This window comes from Candoia aspera, chromosome 10 (genome assembly GCF_035149785.1).
Source record: "Candoia aspera isolate rCanAsp1 chromosome 10, rCanAsp1.hap2, whole genome shotgun sequence".
Taxonomy (NCBI): domain Eukaryota; kingdom Metazoa; phylum Chordata; class Lepidosauria; order Squamata; family Boidae; genus Candoia; species Candoia aspera.
The window spans coordinates 23,146,748-23,170,740 of record NC_086162.1 but is presented as its reverse complement, the minus strand read 5'-3'; the positions used below and the strand labels follow the sequence as shown (position 1 = coordinate 23,170,740).

The window sequence follows — 23,993 nt, the reverse complement described above, 5'->3', positions numbered from 1 at the left end:
ACTGGGAAAGTTTCTCTTGGGGAATTTTATTTATTCTGTACTTTGGGAAGAGTTTCAAAACCCTTTCAAACCTGTCTGACTGCATCAGGGACATGCATCTTTAGAAAGAATCGAGAGGGTGGGGACCTGCTTTTCCACAGAACTGGGTTGCGCCAGTTTAAAGGAAATCCAGGCTCCCATCTCTGTGTGCATGTGTCTTTGTGTATATGTGAGTGGAGAAGAAGAGAGAGAGATCCCCTTTAGAGATCTTGGCTTCAATTCTCATAACCCCGCCCCAGCAAGGGTGTCCTCTGGTATGATCAAAAAAGTCAAGATGGCAGATATGAAGGTGCCGTCAAACCTCCCCCTGGTTTTTATAGGCTTCGTTGAGAAAAATAAGTCTCAATGGGAACCCCTTTGGGTACTGCTGCCAAGGTCCACAGTAAGGGGCAGTACCAAAATGACCTTGGCTGATCTTGAAGCAGCTCAGCAGGACTGGATGTAGGTAGTTCTTGGATGGGAGACCACAAGGATGTATTTAGAGATCTTTGGGAAAATATGAAATAACCCTGCCTTGGTTTGGTTTAGCATAAAATGGGACAGAGAGAAAATTGGACAGGCTTTCAAGATTCTGTTACTATACCTTACAACAGCGTTTCTCAACCTTAGCAACTTTAAGATGGGTGGACTTCAACTCCCAGAATTCCCCAGCCAGCATACTTCAACTTCTGGGAGTTGAAGTCCACCCATCTTAAAGTTGCTAAGGTTGAGAAACACTGCTTAAAACAATAAAGTAGCATCCCTGGAACCCCTTCAATGTCTGTTTTTTGACTTGGCCTACCTCAAAGGGCCATCACAGGGACCCCCAAGGTTGTAGACCAGACTGGAAGTTGCAGAAAACATCTTGGGAGAAGGCAACGGGAAACCACTATCTGCAGAGCTTCTAAGATAACAACATGGTCCATGGTCACGAAATCCTCAACAGTGGAGTTCCATTTGAAAGAGACTTGACAGTTTTCTTCTAACACAGAAGGGACCCAGTAGTATTCTTGATTCAACACTCTCAGATAGGAATAGGGATTGCTCAGTCCTAGGCACGCAAGCCCTACCAGGGTCAATGGGCCTTTGTCTCAAGCCTACACACTCAACATTGTGGTCTCACAAGGCTTCTTACTACTACAAAGAGGGTCCTGAGGAAGGGGGATAAGGAACGTTCCCCAACCACAGCCATCCTCCAGGGCTTGGAGTTCCTTACAATTGCCAAATCATCAGAAAAGGGCAGGGGGTGGTGTTGTGGTCAAACCAGGAATCCACAGTAGCCAGCATCAGTTGTGTCAGTGACTCATTCTCAACCCAACGGGCACCAGCTGGGAAATGGGTGGGAAGGAAGAATGGCCTTGGTCATTCAAGCTGTGGGCAAGGAAAGAAGGCCAGCAGGACCAGGTGGATCAGGAATTGGGAGCGGACAGAGTGGGCCAGGAGAGATTTAGCCTTGAAGCCCAACAGAATGGTAGCCAAGAACATCAACTCTGTTAAGTAAGGTCTGAGGTCCTCCTCCGTTGGAGCAAGTAGTTGAGGTGAGACCGAGGGGAAGTCATTAAAACTCTAGTTAAGTCTTTAAACATTAACAGAAATGATAAATAGAGTATTGAAATACCTGCCTTTGGGGGGAAAATGGTCTTTCCGCTTCTGGTGGAACTCAGCTTCATGGGCAGAGAGACAGGTGAAACAGGAGATGTGAAGGGCTGAACACTGGATCACTGAATGGCTGGAGGATCTTTTATGCCACCCAGCCCTGGTGAGGGCTGTCATGGCATGGACTCCTGCCAAGATTTGGCTCTGGGACTGGCAGTTTTATTAGGGGGGGGGCAAATCTTCCGGAATGAAGGGAAAAGGGGAAACAGAAAGCATTTCTGGACATACACAGATTTCTTTCAGGAGTGAGTAACTAAGACACCCCTGGAGTTTGAAGGAAGGTTTTTGGAGCCTGTGGGGAATTGTCAAATAGGCCAGGACAACCCCCAGCCACCCCCCATCCTGTCTTTCCTTACACAAGAGTGTTCCCTTGCCAGTGCGTCAGGTGATGCCAACTGTGATCCAAGAACACTTGCGTGCTAATCACTTGCCACGGTGTTAAGGTGCTATCCTGGTTTTTCCGGCAGAAATGCTATCATGGCTAGCCCTAGACACTATTAAGGGGCAGCTAACAGGGTGGGGTGGGGAGATCAAAAGCTGGCAGAAGAGGTTCAGTGTAATTCCCACCACCCTACTCTTGAGATGACAATCTCCCAGGGTTGTTGCAGATAAAATGAGAGGAAAGGAGAGGAGGCAGGAATGTGTTGGAAGAGGAAGGGTGGGGCCAAGATGCAATATTACGACTCCTAATAAAAAAGATGGCATGTGTGGTTCTCCCTCCTGGGCACTGCGGGATTCAAGGCACAACCCAGCCTCGTTGTTCCTGGAACCCGGGGAGATTTCTCCACACCCACTGCCCATAAATAACTCCTGCCTTTGCCCCTGCAAGGCTGATGGAAGGAGTCGAACTGTGGGCCTTGTGAGTCCAAGACATCTGGGCAGCTTGTTTTTCTTCCCATCTCTCTGCGCAGGCAGATAAACCCTGCCCCTGTGCCTGCCAGCTGCCCAATGGTCTTTGGTAACCTTGGCCCGGCTGGTTCCCACGCTTGGGGCGAACCCTCCCCAGCCAAGCCATCGGGAATCAGCCGCCTCCATAGAAAAGAGGAGAAAGGACGCTGCAGGTTGGGGACAAGCCAGACATTCAGAGGAGGGGACAGGAGACAATGAACAAGGACGAGCAAGCCTGGAGGGGGAAGGAGGGCCTGTCAAATGCGACTGAATGAAGGGAGAGAAAGGGGTCTCCATGCACCGCAGAGTCCCCCTTTCTGCTCCTTCTTCTCAAAGCAGCCAGAACAGGGTGGTGGGAAATCCAAGTTCCCTTTTCGCAGCCAATGAGACAGAGAGTGAAAGAAAGGGCCACTTTTTATGGCTTCGCTGGCCAGATATGAAAAAGGCAGATGGTGAAAGCATTGGGGCATGGGGCAAGGGGATAAAAAAGACTCCGTTGTGAGCCCGGATTCCTCCTGCCTTCAGCCCTACAGCTATTTTCAACGCTGGAGTCTGAAGCACAGTGAAATAAAACCCAAAGAACGTGCTATTGTGTGAACTGGTCCACCACGGTCAGATTCATAATGTTTTGTTGAATTCGGTAAACGACCACTGACTGTGTTCATACAACACACAACGCCACAAACCAATGCATCCCCCTTTCTGGGTACTGAGCAACCCAGCCAGCTCATGGATTCAAAGCGAGGACTCGCAAGGTACCAGTTGGATTCGTGCATCATCCTAAATTGTGGCTTTTTAAACCATGGTTTGTTGAACAAGTCAGAAAGAAAAAAATTGTATATCCTTGGTTTATCTGTGTGCCCTGTCCAAGCTTCCTGTTAATCTGCAGAGGTGTAGGTAGGTAGGTAGGTAAGTAGGAAGAAAAGAAAAGAAAAGAAAAGAAAAGGAAAGAAAAGGAAAAGAAAAGAAAAGAAAAGAAAAAGAAATTTGTAGGAATTGTTAACAAGCCATTTCTCTTCATTCAAATATCAGCTTTTAAACTACAGTTGCAATTTGTCAGACACTCAGAAACCTTGGTTTCAAACTGCAGTTTAGTTTATTCACTGGACAGGTTTGCAGGATCCCCTGAAGTCAACTGGAACATCAGGTTGAAAAAGAAGAAATATGCAAGGGAGTTTTGGAATCTCCAGATCCAGGAAAGACAGAAAAAGTTGACGAAGGACCCAGAGGCTTGTCACACCAATCATGACATCATGCAAATGACATGAATTGCATTTGCATCCTTTGGGTGATGATGTTATTAAGGGCAATGAGGTCATGAGGCTGACACCCATGTTGGCCAAGAAGGCAAAATTGCAAAATACCAAATTTGTCTCTGACCTCCCATCCCCCAACACACACTATTATTCTGGTCTGCAGCCGTAATAAAATATTGAAACACACACTATTAATTTGGGGAACTGTTGGGCTCCTGTATGTTCCAGGTGAGCAAGGATGTCATCTCGACTGTCCTGGGTGAGATCTCAACCCCAGACTTGGCAGCTACTGCCTTCTGAAATGTGTTCAGTGGTGCCAGTTTCGGAGCAGAATAATTGGGCATCGCGTGAGCTGACTCACCTCTCACCCCCAACAGGGAAGGGGTCTGTGCCAGGGGATCTGCCAAGGAATTGAGGGGAACACTGTCCTGCAACCAGATCACCAAGACAGGTTCTGGGGGTCCCTGAGCTCCACAGCTGAGGTTGAACGGGGTATCAGCTGTGACCTCCAGATCCTGGGGTTCATCGGAGAAAAAGGGGAGACCTGGCCAAGAGAGAGAAGAAACAGCTTGAGCAACCAAGCACAGGATTGGCTGGGTTCATAAGTTGTGCTAAACCACAATTTGTTGAACGAGCCCTGATGGTCCAGTGCATACCTCATACCTCATGGGTTGGTTCACATAAGACAAAGATAAACAGCCTTATGGCTTAGCTTTGGGTGTGAGCCAAACCAGGATGGCTTGTTCAACAATGTCCAGAGCAAGCCCATCTTGGTTTAGTCCTATATATGAATCAAGTCCACTGTTTCTCAACCTTGGCAACTTTAAGATGGACTTCCACTCCCAGAATTTCCCAGCCAGCATGGCTGGCTGGGGAATTCTGGGAGTGGAAGTCCACACTGCTTAAAGTGGCCAAGATTGAGAAACACTGCCCTAGGTCAATCCACTCAGTAGACAAGATCTCTGGGGAGGTAGTATAATTCACCTCTACCTGGTGCCTTCTAGCCCTGCTAGACAACAAAGTCCCAGAGTAATGGATATCTAAACAATAAATTACTTGAAGGGGATCAGATCTGTGACCATTTATGCTGACTGTTCCTTTAGGCCAACAATGGAAAAGACTCCCAATTTCTAAGCATGGCTGTGCCTCCCCAGGTCTCTGCATGGGAATCACCCGCACATTATGTTTACCTTCCAAGTGTAGATGAGCTCCTTCAGAGAAGATTTCAGATCCATTCACTGAGGCCACGCACTGGTAACTTCCCATGTCCAAGAACTGCAGGGAAGGGATGCTATGGGGAAGAGGGGGGTAGGGGGGATGGAAGAGATGAGGATATTGGTCAGTGAAGTGGCTTTGAACAGAGCCCATGTTGGCCACAAGACCTGGTGCACAGGAAATCCATGCCTGAGCTGGTTTATCACCTGAGCCAGTGTTTCTCAAGCTAAGCAACATTAAGATGTGTGGACTTCAGCTGGCTGGGGAATTCTGGGAGCTGAAGTCCACACATCTTATAGCTGCCAAGGTTGAGAAACACTGACCTAAGGGGCTGTAGGAGGAGGGCTGCGTTAGTCCACAGTAGCAAAGAAATCAAAATGAATCGGGTAGCACCTTTTTTAGCTGAGAAATTTTATTCAAGGTTATATAAGGTTTTGTGAACTTCATCAGATGCATGGAGCGGCTGAAAGGATGTAGGATTTAAACCAGGGTGAGGCTCATCCCAGACAAACTCTCCCAAGTGAATATTTGGGGTGATCAGACTCAGATTTATGTTAGCCCAAAGTTGTAACGTTGTGCATTTCTTGTTGTTTGAAAAAAAAATCCAGACAACTCTGGTAGCACCTTTTCCATCTAACGCATTTTATGCACAGGCATAAACTTTCAGGAACATCAGATGCATAGAGAAATTTAAAATTTCAGGAGTATAATGGAGGAGAGATAAGAGGCACGTAATCACTTGAAAAACACCCCGCAAAGCTGAGAGCCAGACTTAGATCGATCTGAACCTCTCTGCCCCAAATTCCCTGCTTAAGGATACTTCTGCCATTCGCAAAGCCTCTTGAGCCAAGGGTCTCCACAACAAGACTTCTACAGAATGAGGTTTGCCAGTGACTTTTTCTAACCACTTAAAGTGGTCTCCACGAACCACGGGGGCTGGACCCACAGGGACAAAAATTTTTTTAGCCAAAGGTGAAAAAAATGGTCTCAAGTTCTAACATCCCCAGAGACCCAGCCGGTCTTTAAACAAAGCGGCTGTGATGCATAGAAAAAAGGGGGCTGGTTTTGATTGCGGCTCCATCTTGACTTTTTTGACCTTCCTTTGCCAATACCTCACCACACCTGCAGCCAATGCAAGGGCTGGCAAAGCAGATTAAAGACGAGAGGGCTGCAGTCTTATGCAGCTGGCAGCAAAAGATTGGGAAATGCAGTTTACGGCGACTTTAGGAGAGTTTTCAAGATTTTTTTGTGGGGAGGTGACATTTATCATCAGGGAAAGGTCAGGAATTTTTACATATTTAACATCGGGGTCCTTTCCTCTTTCGTTTCTCTCCTCCTGGCGACCAACTGCCTCTTTTCCCATGTGCAAGGTCAGCAAAGAAAACCAAGTATCAATTCTGCTTGTTTTAGGGGTTGGTTTCACAGAAGTTCCTTGAAACTGTTTTTGTTTGTTTCAGCAAAACACGTTTTTCCCTGTGGTTTATCAAAACTGAGCCGAATGTAGACTTGTTTTTTCAAGGCCAATCACCGCCAAGCTCGGGGCAAAAAAAGAACGATGAAAAAGAAACTTAAGTTAAAACAAAAGATTCACTGATCCCACATAACTAATGAGGCAAAGTCAATTAAAAATGGGCAATTAAAAAATGGGTAATTAAGAAATGGGCAATCACCACGCAACATCATGAGGTGGGATATAAAGGCATTTGTTTCTGAGAATCATCCTCAGATTGTCAAATTACCTGATTATGGGAATTTCATTCTCAAAATTTCAAGGACTCTAAAACGGGAACACGCTTCCTGTACCCCAGGGAAAGCTGGGCTACCACCCCAATCAATCTGAACCAGGGGTACTCATCGGTGATGCTAAGTATGGACCATGGCATTTTTGGACCAAGAGGAACAGAGAGGTCCAAATTTTAACCCTGAAAATGAAAGAGGGAAGAAAACTCCTTTCTTGAGTCTGTTCAGCAGGTGCTACCGACAGACCGGGGCATCAGATGTCATCTGATATGGCACTGAAGCTCTGCTCTGTCCTATAAAATATAGTCAGGATAGACATTTCAGCACAAATTCCCACAGTGGAAGAATGGATGGTGAAATTAATGAAACTGGCAGAGATGGCAAAACTGACAGCATTGATAGGAGGAAACAATTTGGCTGGATTTGTTTCTACGCGGAAAGCGTTCCTGGGTTTTCTGCTTGTTATCTGAAAAAAATGAAGTTTTGATTTGGGGTTTTGACGATGAAGTTGTTATAGCTTATAGAAATAGTTTACTAGGGTCTGATTTAGAGTAAGAGATTAATGTATTACGTACTGTATTTGTACCTGTGCTGGAGAAGGTCGGAAGTCACTCTTTCTGTATTGCTTTCTGACTATTTCTGCACCTTGTAGTTTGTCTTTTTTCTTAGTCTTTTCCTCAATCTTTTCTATATTTTGCATTTTATCTGTATTTTGAAACTTTAATAAAGTTTTATATATATATAAAAAAGATATACATCTCAGTTTTTAAAGATTTCAAAGAAGATGACCTCACTAACAACAATAACAGCCCAGTGGGGTAATTTGGTATGATAAGCTCATCCTGTAGTGAGTGATTAGCCTCCATTTAAAAATCAAGTTTCTATCCCTCATGGGGTTAGAAAGAAGATTCGGTGTAAAAAGCTAAACGTGATCCTCATAAGAGCTGGAGAATGCAATAGGTAATTTCAAAGGACCACAGCTTTAGTGCCAGCTGTCTAGGACACCTCGCACACATCTGGAGGGCATCAGTCTAGACCAGTGTTTCTCAACCTTAGCCACTTTAAGATATGTGGACTTCAACTCCCAGAATTCCCTAGCCAGCATGCTGAAATTCCCCAGCCAGCACACTGGCTGGGGAATTCTGGGAGCTGAAGTCCACATATCTTAAAGTGGCCAAGGTTGAGAAACACTGGTCTAGAGAGAACTATGTTCACACAATAGGTGAACTCACACATTGCACTAAACAGCAGTTTGTGAACAAACCAGAATAGGCTAGGTTCACATGTGATGCTATACTGCAAACCAAACAAGCCAAGTTAAGGTTTAGGGTGCTGAGCGAACCCAACCCTTGTCTGACAGCCTAAAGAGTTGCCCCAAGGGTAAGGCCAAGGAGAGAGGCAGTTGGAAGCAGTGCCACCCCACAAAGAAATGCGGCTGCTTCTTCCAAGCTTCCCTGCCAAGAGTGGACAATCACACACACCCCTCACAGGCTTCCAGTGAGTATCCAGCCCGCCCCCACGTGACTTGGCCTGCCGGTCCAGAATGCCGAAGAAGGGCATGTGGGGCAGAAAGGCACCAGCCAGCTGGACTTCCACCCAGGTCCCCAGCTCTGCAGTTGAGTAACTGCAACACATCTTTCCCTGTGAGTCATATTAAACCATCCCGGGCCAGCTAGCAGACTTCAAGCCCCCTGCCCCACCACCAGCCAGGCAACTCCCATTTCCATGAGGAAGAGAAGGACCCGTTCACGTGGAGGAGGGCTGCCATGAACTTTGCCCGTGCCAGGATGACTTCAACATTTTCCATGCCCGGAGGCGTCCTCGGGATGGGACAGGCAGCCGTTTTGGAGATTCAGCTCTTCTCCCTCCTCTTCACCATCCAGAACAGCTTCTCTCACATGCCTGCCTCTGCTTCTCTTTTGGGGCAAAGGTGGCCATCTCTGCTCTGGGGCCTCCTGGATTGCTTGGACTTCAAGGCCCATCACTCCCAGCCACCACCGACTTCAGGAGGAGAAATCAGAATGAAAGCCACTTGCTACACATATGCTGACTCTTCCGGGCTTCAGAAATGCCCTTATTCCAGTCCAGGACCTTTGTCCATTCTGCCTGTAAATAGAACCAGCATCCCCCAACATGGGATTCCCGCATCACTGGGGCCTCCTCCATTTCATTTTCTGCTGAATAGTACAAAATGGCTGGGTTTGGCCACCTGTTCGTCTGCCATGATGCTCACAGAGATCCGAAGCCAAGCAGGGCCAGTCCTACCAGAGGAAGGCACAGATGCTATGGGGTGGGAAGGCGGTAGTTTTTTTTTTTAGATTTGTTATTCAGCCTTTATTATTTTTATAAATAACTCAAGGCGGCGAACATACCTAATACTCTTTCCTCCTCCTCTTTGCCCCACAACAACAACCCTGTGAGGTGGGTGGTGCTGAGAGTGAGCGACTGGCCCAGGGTCACCCAGCCGGCTTTTGTGCCTCAGGCGGGACTAGAACTCTCAGTCTCCTGGTTTCTAGCCTGGTGCCTTAATCCCTAGACCAAACTGGCTCCCTGCTGGAGGACAGAGCTAAGTGGCCCGGTCCTGCAGCTCCTAAGCCAGGCACCTTCTTTCGGTTTGCAAGCTACAATGGCCAGGTTCCCAGAACATGGTAGAACCCAACAAACCACGTTATGGTGTTGTGTGACATGCAAACCTAGCTACAGGGTTCATACCTTACACTGGGGGGTCCCCAAATGCTTCAGCTCATCGACCCCTTCATGAAGTTTGAGATTGTTCATACACCCCCAAACATTATATGAAAATAATTTAATAAATACTACTTTAACCAATAGTACTACTACCACTACTACTACTAATAATAATGACAACGCAAGGCTGCTCTCGCTGGCAGCTGACCATCCAACCCTGGGTCACACTGTCTCACCACCAGCCACCTCTCCTTCATGACTAGGGGCTGGCGTGGAGCTCTACAGAGGCCCCAATGGATTGACTGACCCCAATTGACCTTCCATCATTTATCAACCACCTATTGACCCCCAGACATTTATCGACCCCTTGGATACTCCCATCAACCCTTGAGGGTGATACATTTTGGCAGAGTGCTAGAAAGCCTTTGGCCCAGGAGAGATCAGAAAAGTCACACACCAGGCATTTCTATAAAAATAATTTTATTTACAGAAAACAAACATATTTAAAGGCTGTTTGCTGAGAGGGGAGATTTCTCTCAGCTGCATATTCTCTGCAAGCCTACACAGAAGGGAAAATGAAACTAAAACAAGTTCAGGCAAGTTCCTCCCTTAGGCAATGCAACCATTAACACGTGAAAAGGGGACAATTAAATTCAACCTCTTCACCCGCCAAAATGATTAGTTACCATAGTAACCTTAATCTGTAGTAGAAAACAATATATTAACAATACAGACCACTTTGGGGAACCCTGCCTTACGCTGAAGTATTTACTCTGAAAGAAGCAGCAGTGGGTGATATTCGCACAGCACGCCAGCACCTAAACCCTAGTTGGCAAACCACACAATACACTGAGCATAAACCAAGCCAATTGCAGGAGAGCCAAGTGCCCCATCCAGAACCAGCGAGAATGGTCTTCTCTGCCAAGCTTTCAAGGTATTGGTCAACTGGCTCCCATCGGATCAGCCGGCCTGTTAGTCCGGCCAGCCAGGTTGTCAGATGCTCACCTCAGTTCGCTGGTGGTCATCCATTCGTCTTCTTCTAAAGGCACCTGGACCTGGTTACTATCAGCAAATTCCAAGGCCACGCCATCTTTCAGCCAGCTGATCTCCGGTGCCTCACCCAGGGCAAGAACAGAGCAGAAGAGTTTCACATCCTTTCCCAAAGACGAGGTCAGGTTTGAAGGACTTTCTTGGAAGTATCCAGCTAGAAGGAAAGAGAGGGGGTTGAAGTCCCCGAATCAGGAGAAAGGGAGGCACAACATCACAACAGAAACGAGGAATTTAGCTCCCAAGTCCCCATATCAGCTTGATTCGGAGGATTTGCCTATACAGCTAGTCCTTGTTTAGCGACTGCCTTGTTTTGCAACCATTCACAGTCAGGATGGTGATGAAAAAGTAACTTTGCGACCAATCCTTGCATTTATGATCTTTGCAGGTCTGTAAAGCAAAGGAAAGCTGAAGGAAGATTGTAAGCACAGTCCCAGTTTCACTTAGCAACCACTTCACTTAACAACCAAGTTGCTGGTCCCAGTTGTGGTCACTAAACAAGGACTACCTCATGCAACCCATCTTCACAGCAACAAAGCTTTAAATTGTTTGAACTCTGTTGTAGGTTTTTTTTTCCCTGTGGGGATCTTGGGATTTATAGCTTTATGGAGTGTGCGATCTGACTCACACAGCACAGCAAGCCAAGTGTGCTTAACCAGGGTTTGTTGAACAAACCACAACTGGCTGGGTTCATACATCATGCTAAGGCAAATCCAAGCAAAGTACAGAAAGGTTTAGGAAGATGTGCGGACATCTTGAAAATCAGCTGGGGATTATGAAAAGGAAGTCATTATTATGACTATGATTTTAGTTATATTTTCCAGAGCTGTGCCTTGAGATGGCAAGATAATTCTAGGTCTTCTCAAACTGCATCCTAGATCTTATTTAGGGGACGCCTACATACCAAAATAATAGATCATCATAGAGTTGGAAGGGGCCACAAAGGTCATTTAGTCCAACCCTTTGCAAGGTGCTGGAAAACCAACTAAATCATTCGTGAGAGGCGGCTGTTCAGCCCCTTCTTTCAACCCCCAGAGATGGAGAACCCACAACCTGCACAGGTTATAACAGCTCTTGCAGCTACTATGACAATTACCGCTAGACTGGATCTTGTGTCCATAAGAGTAGCTCCTTCTGCAGAACTCAGCTGGGGAAGACTTTTACCCCACTGCAACCTGTCTAACTTGCACCTTAGATCAAGCCTACATTTAAAAGCCCAGGAGCAGAACAGACTCAAACTCCCCTGCAAGTTCTCTCCTTCTTTTTGAGGGGGTATGCCTTTGAGTCAGTTTTTGGCTTCTGGCGCCTCTCTGGACTAGTCCCTGCAGTTTTCCTGGCAAGGTTTTTCAGAAGTGGTTTGTCATTGCCTCCTTCCTAGGGCTGAGAAAAAGTGGCTGGCCCCAGGTCACCCAGCTGGCTTCATGCCTAGGGCGGGACTAGAGCTCACGGTCTCCCGGTTTTCAGCCTGATGCCTGAACCGCTACACCAAACTGGCTCTCATTCTGGAATGTACCAATTTGGGGCAGCTGGAGAGAACAGTGGCATTCCGATCTGGTTGGCTGCAATTGTACATGCTTCTCGATCCACAGCTGCATTATGCCAGCCCTACCCATCTAATGACGGCTCTGGTATGGCATGGCACCCCACAGAGATGCAGGGTGGACCAGGCCAGAACTGCGACTGTGGATGTGCCCTTTGCCTTGGTAGAAATCCCAGATCTGGGCTGTTAAAATCTGGATGGCCATCAGAGGGTGGCATAGAGATGCAGAGCTCCCTGACTGTCACCTAATGGTCATCAGGAATATTTGCAGCCCTGCCTGTTGCAAGAACTACAATCCATGATAGAGGAGTGGAAGTTGTGAGCAGAGGGAATGGCCTTGAGGGACAGGAGAAAGAGACGCAACCAAGACAAAGGAGAGATAAAAGAAATCTGAGTCCGGGCCAAAACTGTAACGTGAGAAGGCGTCTCAGACAAGGCCCTCTCTAGTCCTTATGGAGATAAAGGGAGGGAGGGGGAAGTGCATTCGGGCTCTCAAGATTCTGTTACTATAACCTTGTAATAAAAGCAGTATTAGCAGGCTTGACTTTGTTTTCCTAGTCTGGTCTACCTTGGAGGGCTGACAGTGGTGAACTTGTGGTGGTCCACATCTTGCTGAACTACAGCCCCCAGGCTCCTTCACTATTAGTGGCTGGCTATTTGTTCAGGAGCTGAAGCGCTCCTGGTTTTGTCCCTAAACTTCCACACTGACTTGTACGGCAGAAATTCAGCTGTTGAATTTTTTCTTCTCCTTTTTTCTGCATTCTCTGCATTGATATGTAATTTTTATAAGGCATCTCATATATTTATTGTTTTACTGAGTATTCTGTTGTAAACCACCCAGAGTCCCTCCAGTGGGAGGAGATGGGTGGTGACAAATTTGATAAATGAATAAATAAATAAATAAATAAATTTCTAGCTAGTACAAATGAACTTTACGGAGTTAAGTTTCTTGATCACTGTAATCTGTCTGTCTGTCTGTCTATCTATCTATCTAGGCCAGTGTTTCTCAACCTTGACAACTTTAAGACCTGTGGACTTCACCTCCCAGAGTTCTCCACTCAGCCATGCTGGCTGGGGAACTCTGGAGTTGAAGTCCACAGGTCTTAAAGTTGTCAAGGTTGAGAAACACTAATCTAGGCTGTCCAGGGATGGGGGAGAGAGAGGGCTCAAAAAAGTAAGATGGCAGCTACCCCCACGCCACTGAAGTCCTTTTTGATGTGCATTTTCTACGCAACACAATGAAAAAGAGGTGGAGCTTCAGTAGCGCAGTCACAGTGCCAACTTACTGTTTTGACTTCTCTTGCAGTCACCTCTCTTATCTGTCTGTCTGTCTGTCTGTCTGCCTGCCTATCGTTCTTCATCAACCTTTTTAAAAACACTCCCCACCTGCATAATTTAATTATCCAGTTTGTGAACATCTTTGGGGCAGAAATATTGGCAACTAAACGGGTAGGGTGAGAGCGGGGCCAGAATGCAGTGGTAGCAATGAGAGGTCTATATCTGGCATTTCTGATGCAATGATGTCGCAAGGAAGGAAGGAAGGAAGGAAGGAAGGAAGGATGGACAGATCTCCCACCCTTCACAACTACCACAACATGCACTTGACATGCACTCCCACATAGCAACCCCTTGCACTCTGCATGCACTCTCAACCCAGCTCACGTTGAGGCCCCCAGGGGCCGTGCGCAAAACCAGAAAACCAAGTGAACAGTTTCCAGCCAAGGCCAGGCAAAACTGCTGTGTGAATCCAGCCCTTGACTCTCAGGCTGACGAGTGAGTGTGGCAGCCCGCTGGGGCTGGTGAAAACAAGCCCGTTGTCCCCACGATGCGCAGGCCACTGGAAAGGATGGGCTTATGGGACAGAGGGGGCAGGCGGGCGGTCTCTGGTTTGTTAATAAATCCATCTGAGAAGATCCTGCCTGCGAGCCAGACTTAACCCTTGAGGAATGAGGGACAAATTCCAGGGCCTGAGAAACAGAAGTGCCATACTTGGAAGTAGCCCAAAGTTCATCCTGGGGCCTCTTGTTCCTTTCTCAAGGCAGATGGGGGTGGGGGGGAGAGCGCGAGAATCCTGCCTACGCCCAGACCCTGAATCTGTTCCCAGCCCTAAGCAAGAAATATTGCATTTTTTCTTTTCCCTCTTGCCTCGCCCACTTATTCAGAAACCGATTATAACCCCCTGGGCAGACATCTGCCATCCGTATTACTCTGGCCCAAGCTAAGGAATCCAAAATCCATCCGGGGACATCTTTAGTACTAACGACTAGCACAGTGTTTCTCAACCTCGGCAACTTCAAGCTGTGTAGACTTCAACTCCCAGAATTTCAATTCTGGGAGTTGAAGTCCACACAGCTTGAAGTTGCCGAGGTTGAGAAACACTGGTCTAGCAACTGCATACATGCATCCAAGTCACTTTGGGGCAACAAGGTGGAAGTGGTTGGCCATCGCCTTCTCCTAGCTAGCCTACAGCTCCTAGTATTTCCTTGTGGTCTCCCATCCAGGTTGTACCCTGAGCCACACCCAGTGAGCTTATCAAGATCAGCCACTGGAACATCCAAGCTAGGGAACATCAAACTCAAACATCTAGCATGCCATTTTGGGCTGCTTTGGTTAGTCTTACACCAGGCTTTCTCAACCAGGATTCTTGCCTATCTTTGAGCCTGGATGGGCAGGGCTTCCCTGAGGCCTGAAAACGTATTTCAAGGGTTCCTCCAGGGTCAAAAGGTTGAGAAAGGCTGCCTTATACAGACACCTTCCTGGTTTGGGTTTTGATTCCCCTACCAACCCGCAGATGAAAATGACTTTTTTTTTTTAAAGTGCTATGTGTATCATCTTTCTGGAGATACTCGCTCAGCGTTGCCCCAGCCAGAAAATTGGGACTTATTGTGAACGGAACAGGGAGAAACAGGCTTCTTTGGCCACGCTGCACAGGGCTGAACACTTTTGCGTCCTATTATGAACTATGACTGCACCGAGTGATGTAAACAGATCCACCTCTCCCAGCCCCAGTGGGAAAGAATTGGAGCAAGCCTCAACTCCCCTCTCGACTCGCTATTGCAAACCCAAAAAGTTAGCTCGGTGTCCCACTGGTTGTAGCCTCCCCGCCCACCCACCCACCCCCGCTCAAAACCTCCACCCAGTTCCCTGCTCTTCCAGCTTGGAATGAGTCACCAAGCCAAATGAAAAGTTTGGAATGTGGCATTCCAAATTGCTCATCCTCCGACCTTTCTTGCAAGGAAAGTCGCCCACCAGTTTGGCCAGCCCCACCCCTAGGCCGTGACGAGCGGTCCAGTTTTTTTCCCCTTAAGATTTGATTTATACAGCCGCCCATCTCACATGTAAGCCTCGTGTGGCGCAGAGGGGTGGGCAGCAGTATGGCAACCGAAACTCTCCCCAGGACCCGGGTTCGATCCCAGAGGAAGCCGGATTCTCGGGTGGCCAGCTCCGGTCGACTCAGCCTTCCCTCCTTCCGAGGTCGGTAAAAGGAGCACCCGGCTTGCTTGCTGGGGAAGGTGACGACTGGGGAAGGCAACGGCAAACCACCCCGCTATAGTCTGCCAAGAAAACGGCGTCCCCCCAGAGGGTCAGACGTGACTCGGTGCTGGCACAGGGGACCTTTCACCTTCACCGTCTCACATATGTGACTCTGGGCGGCTTACGATCAAACACATAAAACAAGTAAAGGACATCACACGAAAGAAAAACTCATCGCAGCCAAGCGTTATAAAATAACCAGCCTGCAGTCTGAACAACCAGAGGATGGATTGTTGGTGGCCTGAAAGTGTCACCTTCTAACTTCTTTGGATCTAGCCAGCATGAAAGCCAGAGACGCAGACAAACTCTGTTTTCCCTAGTAGGCTGGCAACTGCCGTCTCAGCCAAGTGGCATAAAGCAGCCTGCCATAAACAGAACAAGCAGGCTTGCAATCGGAGCTCTGCGTATGCCCAGCAGTCTCTGGAAACAAGCACCCAACTGATGAAACCTGCGCTGTATTAATTATTTTCTCACATGGATCTCAAATTAGGGAGCATAGCTGTGGACTCTGCATAATAACCACCCCTCTGTTAGTCCTCTTCTCTTTTACACGGTTCTTGCAATTAATAATAGTTCTGGAATTTCTCCTTCAGCGCTGTTAACTTCGCAAAGATGATGATGAGCTGTGCCCAGCGTATAAACTCTGCCAGCTCCAGTCCAATCTTTCTGGGAAGTTCATGGGTACAGCAACCAAGGCGTAGCCCTCCCCGTCGCTTGCCCTCAGCACTTGCTCTTCAGAGATACCCTGCTTCTGAACATGTAGGTTCCACCAAGCCATCAGGGCAAAGCGCTGTCAACAAGCTTTCCCTCTTAATGGGCTTTTCTTTTAAAAACTATTTAAATATAAAGCCATTATCTGCCAGGTTAGAGGTAGGAAGGCCCAGGTTCAAATTCTTGCTCAGCCACAAAGTTCATTGGCTGACTTTTGACCAACTGTCACTCTCCTCCTTACCTACCTTGGAGGACTGTTGTGAAATTAAGAGGTCTCTGTGTTTATGCAGCAGGGTTAGGGAGGAGGAGAGAGATCCAAAAGATCTAGTCTACCTCCCTGCCCCTGCTGGCAAGTTGAGACTACAGTCCCCATCATGCACAACCACTGGGCCCATCAGCAGGCAGCAGGCCCAGCGGTGATGGGAGTCACAAACAAACTCATCTGCAGGGCAGCCAGTTCAGAGGAGGACTGGACACATAGCCATGCAAGCCACAGCTATCACCCCCTTCCCAGGAAAAAACAGGGGACGATCATCTTAGTTCCTTTCAAACCCCACTTCTGGCCCTGCACAGCTTAGGATGGTGCTGAGCACCACCGGCTACAGCTGGGAGAGACCTTCTTTAAATGTGGGCTGTTCTGATTCTCCCAGGCCCAGCTCATCCCCCCAAAGGAAGGGGTGTGAGAAAAGCAGAGTGGATCTTGATAAGGAGCAACTCTTCTCCACCCCTCCACAGCCCCCGCCCCAAGTCTGGGGGGACTTCCTTGAAGACGTTATTTGTGATGTCCAATGTCCTCCCAGGGTATCCCTAAAGGTGACGCTTGTCCATGTGCCCTTGCTGGACTGTTGCAAACTGCATTAAAGCTGAAGGCATTCCTTCCCTAGTCTAGGCAGCATCTCCTAGGTAGGCAGGGAAGCATGGAGGTTGTAGTCCCAACAAGCTAGAGTGACCAGGGGTAGCAAGGAGGGACAGAGAGTGGAATGGGAACTTGTTCCCCCCCTTTTTTTGCCAGTTGGGTTCCAAAGGATGCCCTCCAGACATCTGGGATGAAACATTGTGGTCATCAGCCAATATTCTGGCAGTGGATGATGGGCTGAGATGCATATTTATGTCTCCTCAAGATGCACATCAACAGAACAGAGTGGTCTGGGGTGGGGGGGTTGCAAGAAGGAAAGAGAGGAGAGAAAGGAATAAAAGTTGATGAATCTTTGTACTGGGTTGAATTCAGCCTGTTCCCACTAGGTCAGTGTTTCTTATCCATGGCAACTTGAAGATGTGTGGACTTCAATTCTGAGTTGGCCTGGGACTACACCTCCCAGAATTCCTGGAGTTTATGGGAGCTGTGAGCCCTGCACTTCTGGAAGGCGCCAGGCTCAGAAAAGCTGGACTCATCTTGGATAGGATATTCTTGTCTTTAAGTATCTCCGCTGGTATCTGCCATCTGTGGGGGGTGGGGGGGCAGGCAGCTCAAGTGGGACATGGGAAATAACTGACGTTAATGGCTCATTGCTTTGAACCAGGAGTGTCTGCATGGTTTGGTCAAAAAAGTCAAGATGGTGGTCGCAATGGCACAATCCAAGCTCCACCTGCTTATATGCAATCCCCGTCATCCAGACCCATCAGCATCAGGCGCAGTGCTGATGGGAGTCTCAGTCAAACTCATTTGCAGGGTAGGCAGGACATAAAAACAAGTGAGCTTCATTTGCACCATCGCAGCTGCCATCTTGACTTTTTTGACCTTACTCTGCAGACACCCCTGCTTTGAACAACGAGGCAGCTTACAGATCCACCCTCTAAAAAACTCAGGAAATCTATCCAGTTGTGCAGCTGGCCATGAGGGCATCAGCTCAAGCCTGCGTCACTTTCCCTCTGAACACCCACCTGCCCTTCAACCCTGCAATGAAGGAGCGCCATGAGATCAACCACAGGAGGAAAAGGCTGGGCTGTTTCTCCACTTTTGCAGTGCAACCATAGGCTAGCAATCTTTTGGCTGCAGATATGATGTTTCAAGAACAAAACATGTGCATTGGGGAAAAAATGCTCCGGGCTCCCCATTGCCACAGCTTTTATTGTTCTATTGTTGCACTTGTTCTTTTGGATGTGTTTGATGGCAATATATGTGATTTATGAGTGTACACTATCCGGTAGAAAATAGAGTGTCTATTAATACACAGCCATGAAGTTTTTTCACTATTTGCACTGCTTGTATGTCACGGTTGAGAATCTGGCCCTGCCAGTTTGATGCCAGACATAGATTCCCATTCACCCACATTTATTTCAGATTAATACAACCAACCATGACTTTATTCCTGATCTTCCCCGTTATAAGGAAATCCACTTTGGAAAAAGCCTTAATCCAGGGAAAATGGCTCTGCCGGCAGGAAGCATACATCTGCTAAATTCATTTGTTATCCTTTTATCTTCCTCCCCCTTTTTCCTTCTTCGCTCCTGCCATCCCATTTAACGGGCACATCACGGACATGGGAATCCAGAGGGACAGTGAAGAGCCATGATGTTCCTTGGCAGCCCAAACCTCAGACATTCTGGGAGCATGTTGTTAGGATGCCACAAGACCATTTGCCATTCTCTAAACTTTAATTTTTTTTCTGGCAGCAACCTGTTCATCCGGGCCGTTGCACGCCGGTGGGTGAGCCCCATGGCAGTGATTTCAAGTTGGGGACATGGTAGGAAGAAGGTGTTAGTCTATATGAGCCTATATAGCCTTCGCTTATGCCTTTGAATAAAAATTGTTAGTCGGAAAAGGGGCTAGCAGACTCCTTTGGATTTCAAGCTGGGGAGTGGGCTAGGATTTGGTTTTGACCTCCGCGGACCACCCACTCACAGGATCAGAGGGTCCAAGTTCCTCCAGGGACCTGCGAGCACCAGCTGGCTGCCCCAAATTCCTTCCAGGGCCTGTTACCACTTCGTATTTTCTTTGCAGCTTTCAAATCAAAAGAATCCAGTTTCGCCTCTGAAGTTAAATCCAGGGGCAACCAGGGGAGAACCTAACCGTCTCCAGCAACTGATGGAGCCCAGCTGGAGCCCAGCTGGAGCTGAAGAGTAGATCAGAGCATGGGCTCCTGGAATTGGTAAGTGCAGGGACAGGTGGGGACAGTTTCTTTTACGAACTTACCCTGTCGAAGGATCTATTGGCTTGGAGAGATGGTGTATTCCGAGCGTGGGACTTGGGCCGCGGAGGAGAGCAGCATTTAAAATGCCAAAGACCCTCAAAGCTGTCACAAATGGGGGGGGGGTGCAGCTTGTGTTTAACTAGACTTTGCTGAATAAGCCAGGGTGGATGGGGTTGTCAGGTTGCAAGAGGCTCTCAAGCAGCGTTCGCACGACCCACTAAGCACCACATAGCTGGGCTTACACGACATGCTAGACTGAATCCACGTGATGGGTCGTTGCAATGCATAAACCCTAGTCCCAGCTTGCAGAGAATAATGGGGGATGCCACCCTGATGTTCCTACTAGCCCCTTTAATCAGGCTTGGCTTATCTTATCTTAACAAAGTTCCAAGTGGCTTACAGAAGGGAAAACAACGTGTGACCTTCACACCAGCCTTGGAGTTGGGAGACAACATCTTGCCCAAGGGATCTACTAAGTATCATAACCAAAGGGGGGGGGGGAGAGGTCTTTTACCGTAACAACCACACTGCACAGTAGACCAAGGCTGCCGTATAGTGACCCGCTTCTCCCTAAGCGATGTGCATCAAGTAGAATTTGAAACTGGTTCTGCCCAGCCCATGTCCCACATTTGAGCCCCTTGCATCACCCCTGTTTTGGGGGATCTCTGGTTTCTCCCAGCTTCCATCCTGACACCAACGCAACAGAAGTCAGATCACGTGAAAAGGTGCACCCAAACGCACACACTCACCTTCCTGGGTGCTGCTGATGCCCATCCACCAGGCCAGCAGACAAGAGAAGAAGCACCGGCTCACTTGGCCCATCTTCCGACAGCGAAGAGCCCCCTCGAGAAACATCCCAGCTCCCGAAGCAGTCTAATGGCTCATCAGTGGAAGAGGAGGGCGAGAATCCAGAAAAATCAGTTGGGGCAACTCTCTCCCCAGGAGCCAGCTGCCCGAAGGAGAAATTGTCGCTGGAGCCCTGTATCCAAAAACAAGTGACGAAATCTGCAGTGAAGTCAGCACCCAAGAGGTCGGTGGAATGATGGATCCAAAGTTGGTCCCCCCCACCCACGTGCCAAAACTTCTTTGGAAATTCGGAATAATTTCCCAACTCAAAACATTTGTCCGTATCATTAAAAGAAAAAGAAAAACAGAACAGGGGGGGGGTGGAATTCTAGGGCTAGCCAAGATAATTTTTTTTCTTTTCAAAGTTCCTGCACGACTTGGCTTCCCTCGTCACTCCCCGGGTTGCATTTCTTCAGGTCTCAGATGCACACCTGATTTTATTTTTCGCCTGTGTTCAGCTCTCGCTTCCTTCTGCTTCTGACCCCAGACAGAACGGGTGATCTGCCTGAAGTGCCCACACAGACCATATAACAAACTTGCTTACTCAAGAAAGTCAACTTCTCCAAAGACAAGAAAGAGTGAGAGAGAAAAAAAAATGGGGGAAGAATCCCTTCCCTTTCTTCACTCCGTCCCTGACTCAGTCACTCCTACACACAGCCGAAATATTGTTTGATAGCCGCAGCAGCAGCAGCAGCAGCAGCAGCAGCAGCAGCAGAGGCCTGAAAGATTAGCAGGCTGGATTGGGGCGGGTGAGGGGTGGGAGACTGGCTGCATTGGAAAAGCCAGAAGGAAGCAGGGAAGGGGGTCCAAATTCCATCCAGCTCCAGCAGGGTTAAGGGGAGGAGGAGAGGAGAAAAGCAGAGAAGAATCTTCCTTAAAGTTATACTCACCCACATTCCCAAAAGAGGAGTTCGCAAAAACACCCCGGTGAGAAAGCCAGCCTGGATAGGGGCACCCTGAGAAAAGAGAGAGAGAAAAAAAAACCCACAACTTGCCCCAACTTTCGAGACGGTGCAATCACACCAGACAGCAGACAACCTTGCCCGCAAAGTTAAACAATGCAAACTCAAAATATAAAGTTTATTGCACCCAACTAAGACACGGAGCCACTCTTTCCATAAGTCTAGGAGCGGGATGAAATCAATACTCGTCAATTTTCTGGAATGTAAACACTCTTGAAAGTATTTGTCTCTGATGCTCTGTGTAGAAGGACCCTCAAATTGATAAGGGGTGCGGGGAGATCTAGCTGGCTGATGCTGCTATGTAAGCCATAAGGAATTTCAGGATATCTCCCCTGTGATACAGCAGATGAAATCCAGCCATAGTGCGCACTTTCTGTAAACTGTGTTAGCCTAACCCCAAAAGGAATGCCTCAGCCCCTGGTTTCTGTTTTAAACAGTTGGCTCATCTTACCCAAGCAAGACAAATCCCCTCTGAACGGACACATTTCTGATCCTCTGAATTTGCCCGTACTTGTTCTCCCTTGGAGAAGCATGACTCAGAGGAGCCAACATTTTGAAGCTGGAATGAGAACTGTGCTGACCAGGAATTAGTCCCTTAGTACATATATGTCAGTTAATTCCTTTACCATCGTTTAGGTCAGTTTTTCTTAGGCTCAGCAACGTTAAGATGGGTGGACTTCAACTCCCAGAATTCATGCTGGCTGGGGCATTCTGGGAGTTGAAGTCCACCCATGCTGGCTGGGGCATTCTGGGAGTTGAAGTCACCCATCTTAAGTTGCTGAGATTGAGAAACACTGATTTAGGTGACCTATGCAGAGGCAAGGGTGTCAGTTTTAGCCAGTAACCAAAAAATGTGTTGAAAAGATGATGGTAGGTATCCATTTGCACTCTCTCTCTGCCCAACATACCTCACAGGGTTGTTGCAAAGAAAATTGGAGGAAGGAGTGCCGTGCATGCCAGCGTGAACTGCCGAAGGGAAGGCAGGATATAAATCTAACTCATCAAATCCAATGATGTCAATATTGGAATGTGTCAGTCTCTTGCCACCCACACACAACCCTGGTTTAAACTATGCTTACAACCCCATTTTCCAGGCTCAGATAAATTGATGGGGTCCATCTGGAGATTCAGTTTTGAAAACTATGATGGAGCACCTGTAAGCCTACATTTTGCTCCCATATAACTTGGGGTAGCTTGAGAAAGGGAAAAATCCATTCCACTTTTATGGGAGAAGTCCATAAACAGGGAGCATTGGATAAAAGTGGGAGGGAGAGATAGGAAAAAATGGATTTGATTTCATTTTGGCCCAACACCGTCCAGGGGGCCCGCAGGGTGTGGGCAAAGAAGTTGAGATGCAGCCACAACAGTGAGGTTGATGCTCCACCTATTTTTCACGTGCAATGTGCGAGTTGCACCCCGTGGCCATCTCGACTTTTCTGACCCCCAACCTGCAGACGCCACTGATGTTATCTGTGTTTTTTCTTTCCCTCTTTAACTGCAATCGCTCAGGTGTCGAAATATTAATTGCCAAGTTGAGATTTTGGAAAGCAGCAGCCGACCGGCTCACGGAGGTGTCTGCAAGACAAAGAAAGCAACAGGCTGCTGTTGCACACTCTTTTGTGTGGGTGCGGTAAGCTTTGCATTATGTCACCTGCTTCTGTCATTTGCCCCCCTCCCCTCCCCTCTGTGGATGCCTCTGCTGGTCCAAGAGCCTCTGAAAGCCTTTCTGGGCATAAGAAAACACCACCATTAGAGTAAAAGTGAAGTCTTTGTCCTTGATTAGAGCAATGTTTTCAACCAATGCTGGCTGGGGAATTCTGGGAGTTGAAGTCCACCATCTTTGCTATCAGTCTCCTTAATTTTTGCCAGCCTAGATTGACACAGCTCTTCTCCTACAATCTCTTTAGAGCCTAGACCTTCACAAAGACATCTGCCTGAGCCATGGGAAACATCTGATTTGCTGTTTTTTGACGAAGCATTCCTTGTGAATTCAGGCACTGTGGCTTATTCAGCACATCGTAGTTCCCCAAAGCATGGCTTAACATCACATCATGCATCTGGGTGTGAACCAGGTCATAAAGTGGGTTGATGGCTTTTGGTCTGGCATATTTTTTTTTAATATTGTTTGGCATATTGTGTTTTTATGGATATTTTTATTATTTTTATATTACCACACTCTGCAAGGACTCACTGCATAAACCTGGCCAGCTGTTGCTTATTCAGTTAACTGTGGTTAAGCAAAGCCAGATTAAACATCATGCTTGAACCTCATCATAGACTAATAAACACACACACACACACACAGAGTGGGGGCACAGAACCACCATGGGGCAGTTTGAAAGTGGATTGCTGGCTGCAGCTTCTCCCAAAGGATGCTGGGAATTGTAGTCTGCAGAAGCTCAGGCAACTCACAAATGGCAGCCTTTGCTGTGAAATTTATTTCGACATAGAATGGAAGGGTTGGAAGGGACCTCAGAGATCATCTAGTCCAGCCCACTTGTTTGCCCTTCAATGGAATCAGAAAACCTTGGAAAGCCAACACCACCAAGATTTAGAGAACACCTTCAGAGGGAAAGCCAGCTTGTTCCATTGCAGGGAACCTGAGAAAGAACCTCGTGGAACCTTGAAACTTTGGCACTGATTTCTTGCTCATCTCCTCTGCTCCTTGGCACCCTGTTAGCTCCCCAATTCTCTCTTCTGTGAGGGCAGCCAAGCCCCCCCCATCCCTCCCTTGATAAATGAAAGGTGAGATAAAGAGGCC

The 23,993-nt window shown here is 47.7% G+C and overlaps 1 protein-coding gene across 2 annotated transcripts in view; it reads right to left on the bottom strand.

Annotated features, from left to right (window-relative positions):
• AXL (AXL receptor tyrosine kinase) overlaps window positions 1-20,568 on the bottom strand; it is a 49,558-nt gene extending 28,990 nt beyond the window's left edge. For both annotated transcript variants that reach the window (XM_063312582.1, XM_063312583.1), the window contains exons 1-4: window positions 20,174-20,568; window positions 10,467-10,665; window positions 5,009-5,109; window positions 4,180-4,362 (exon numbers count right to left, since the gene is read on the bottom strand). In XM_063312582.1, coding sequence (XP_063168652.1) covers window positions 4,180-4,362; window positions 5,009-5,109; window positions 10,467-10,665; window positions 20,174-20,279 — 589 coding nt within the window. In that variant the 5' untranslated portion in view covers window positions 20,280-20,568. The remainder of the gene's footprint in view (window positions 1-4,179; window positions 4,363-5,008; window positions 5,110-10,466; window positions 10,666-20,173) is intronic.
• Between the last annotated feature and the right edge of the window lie 3,425 nt (window positions 20,569-23,993).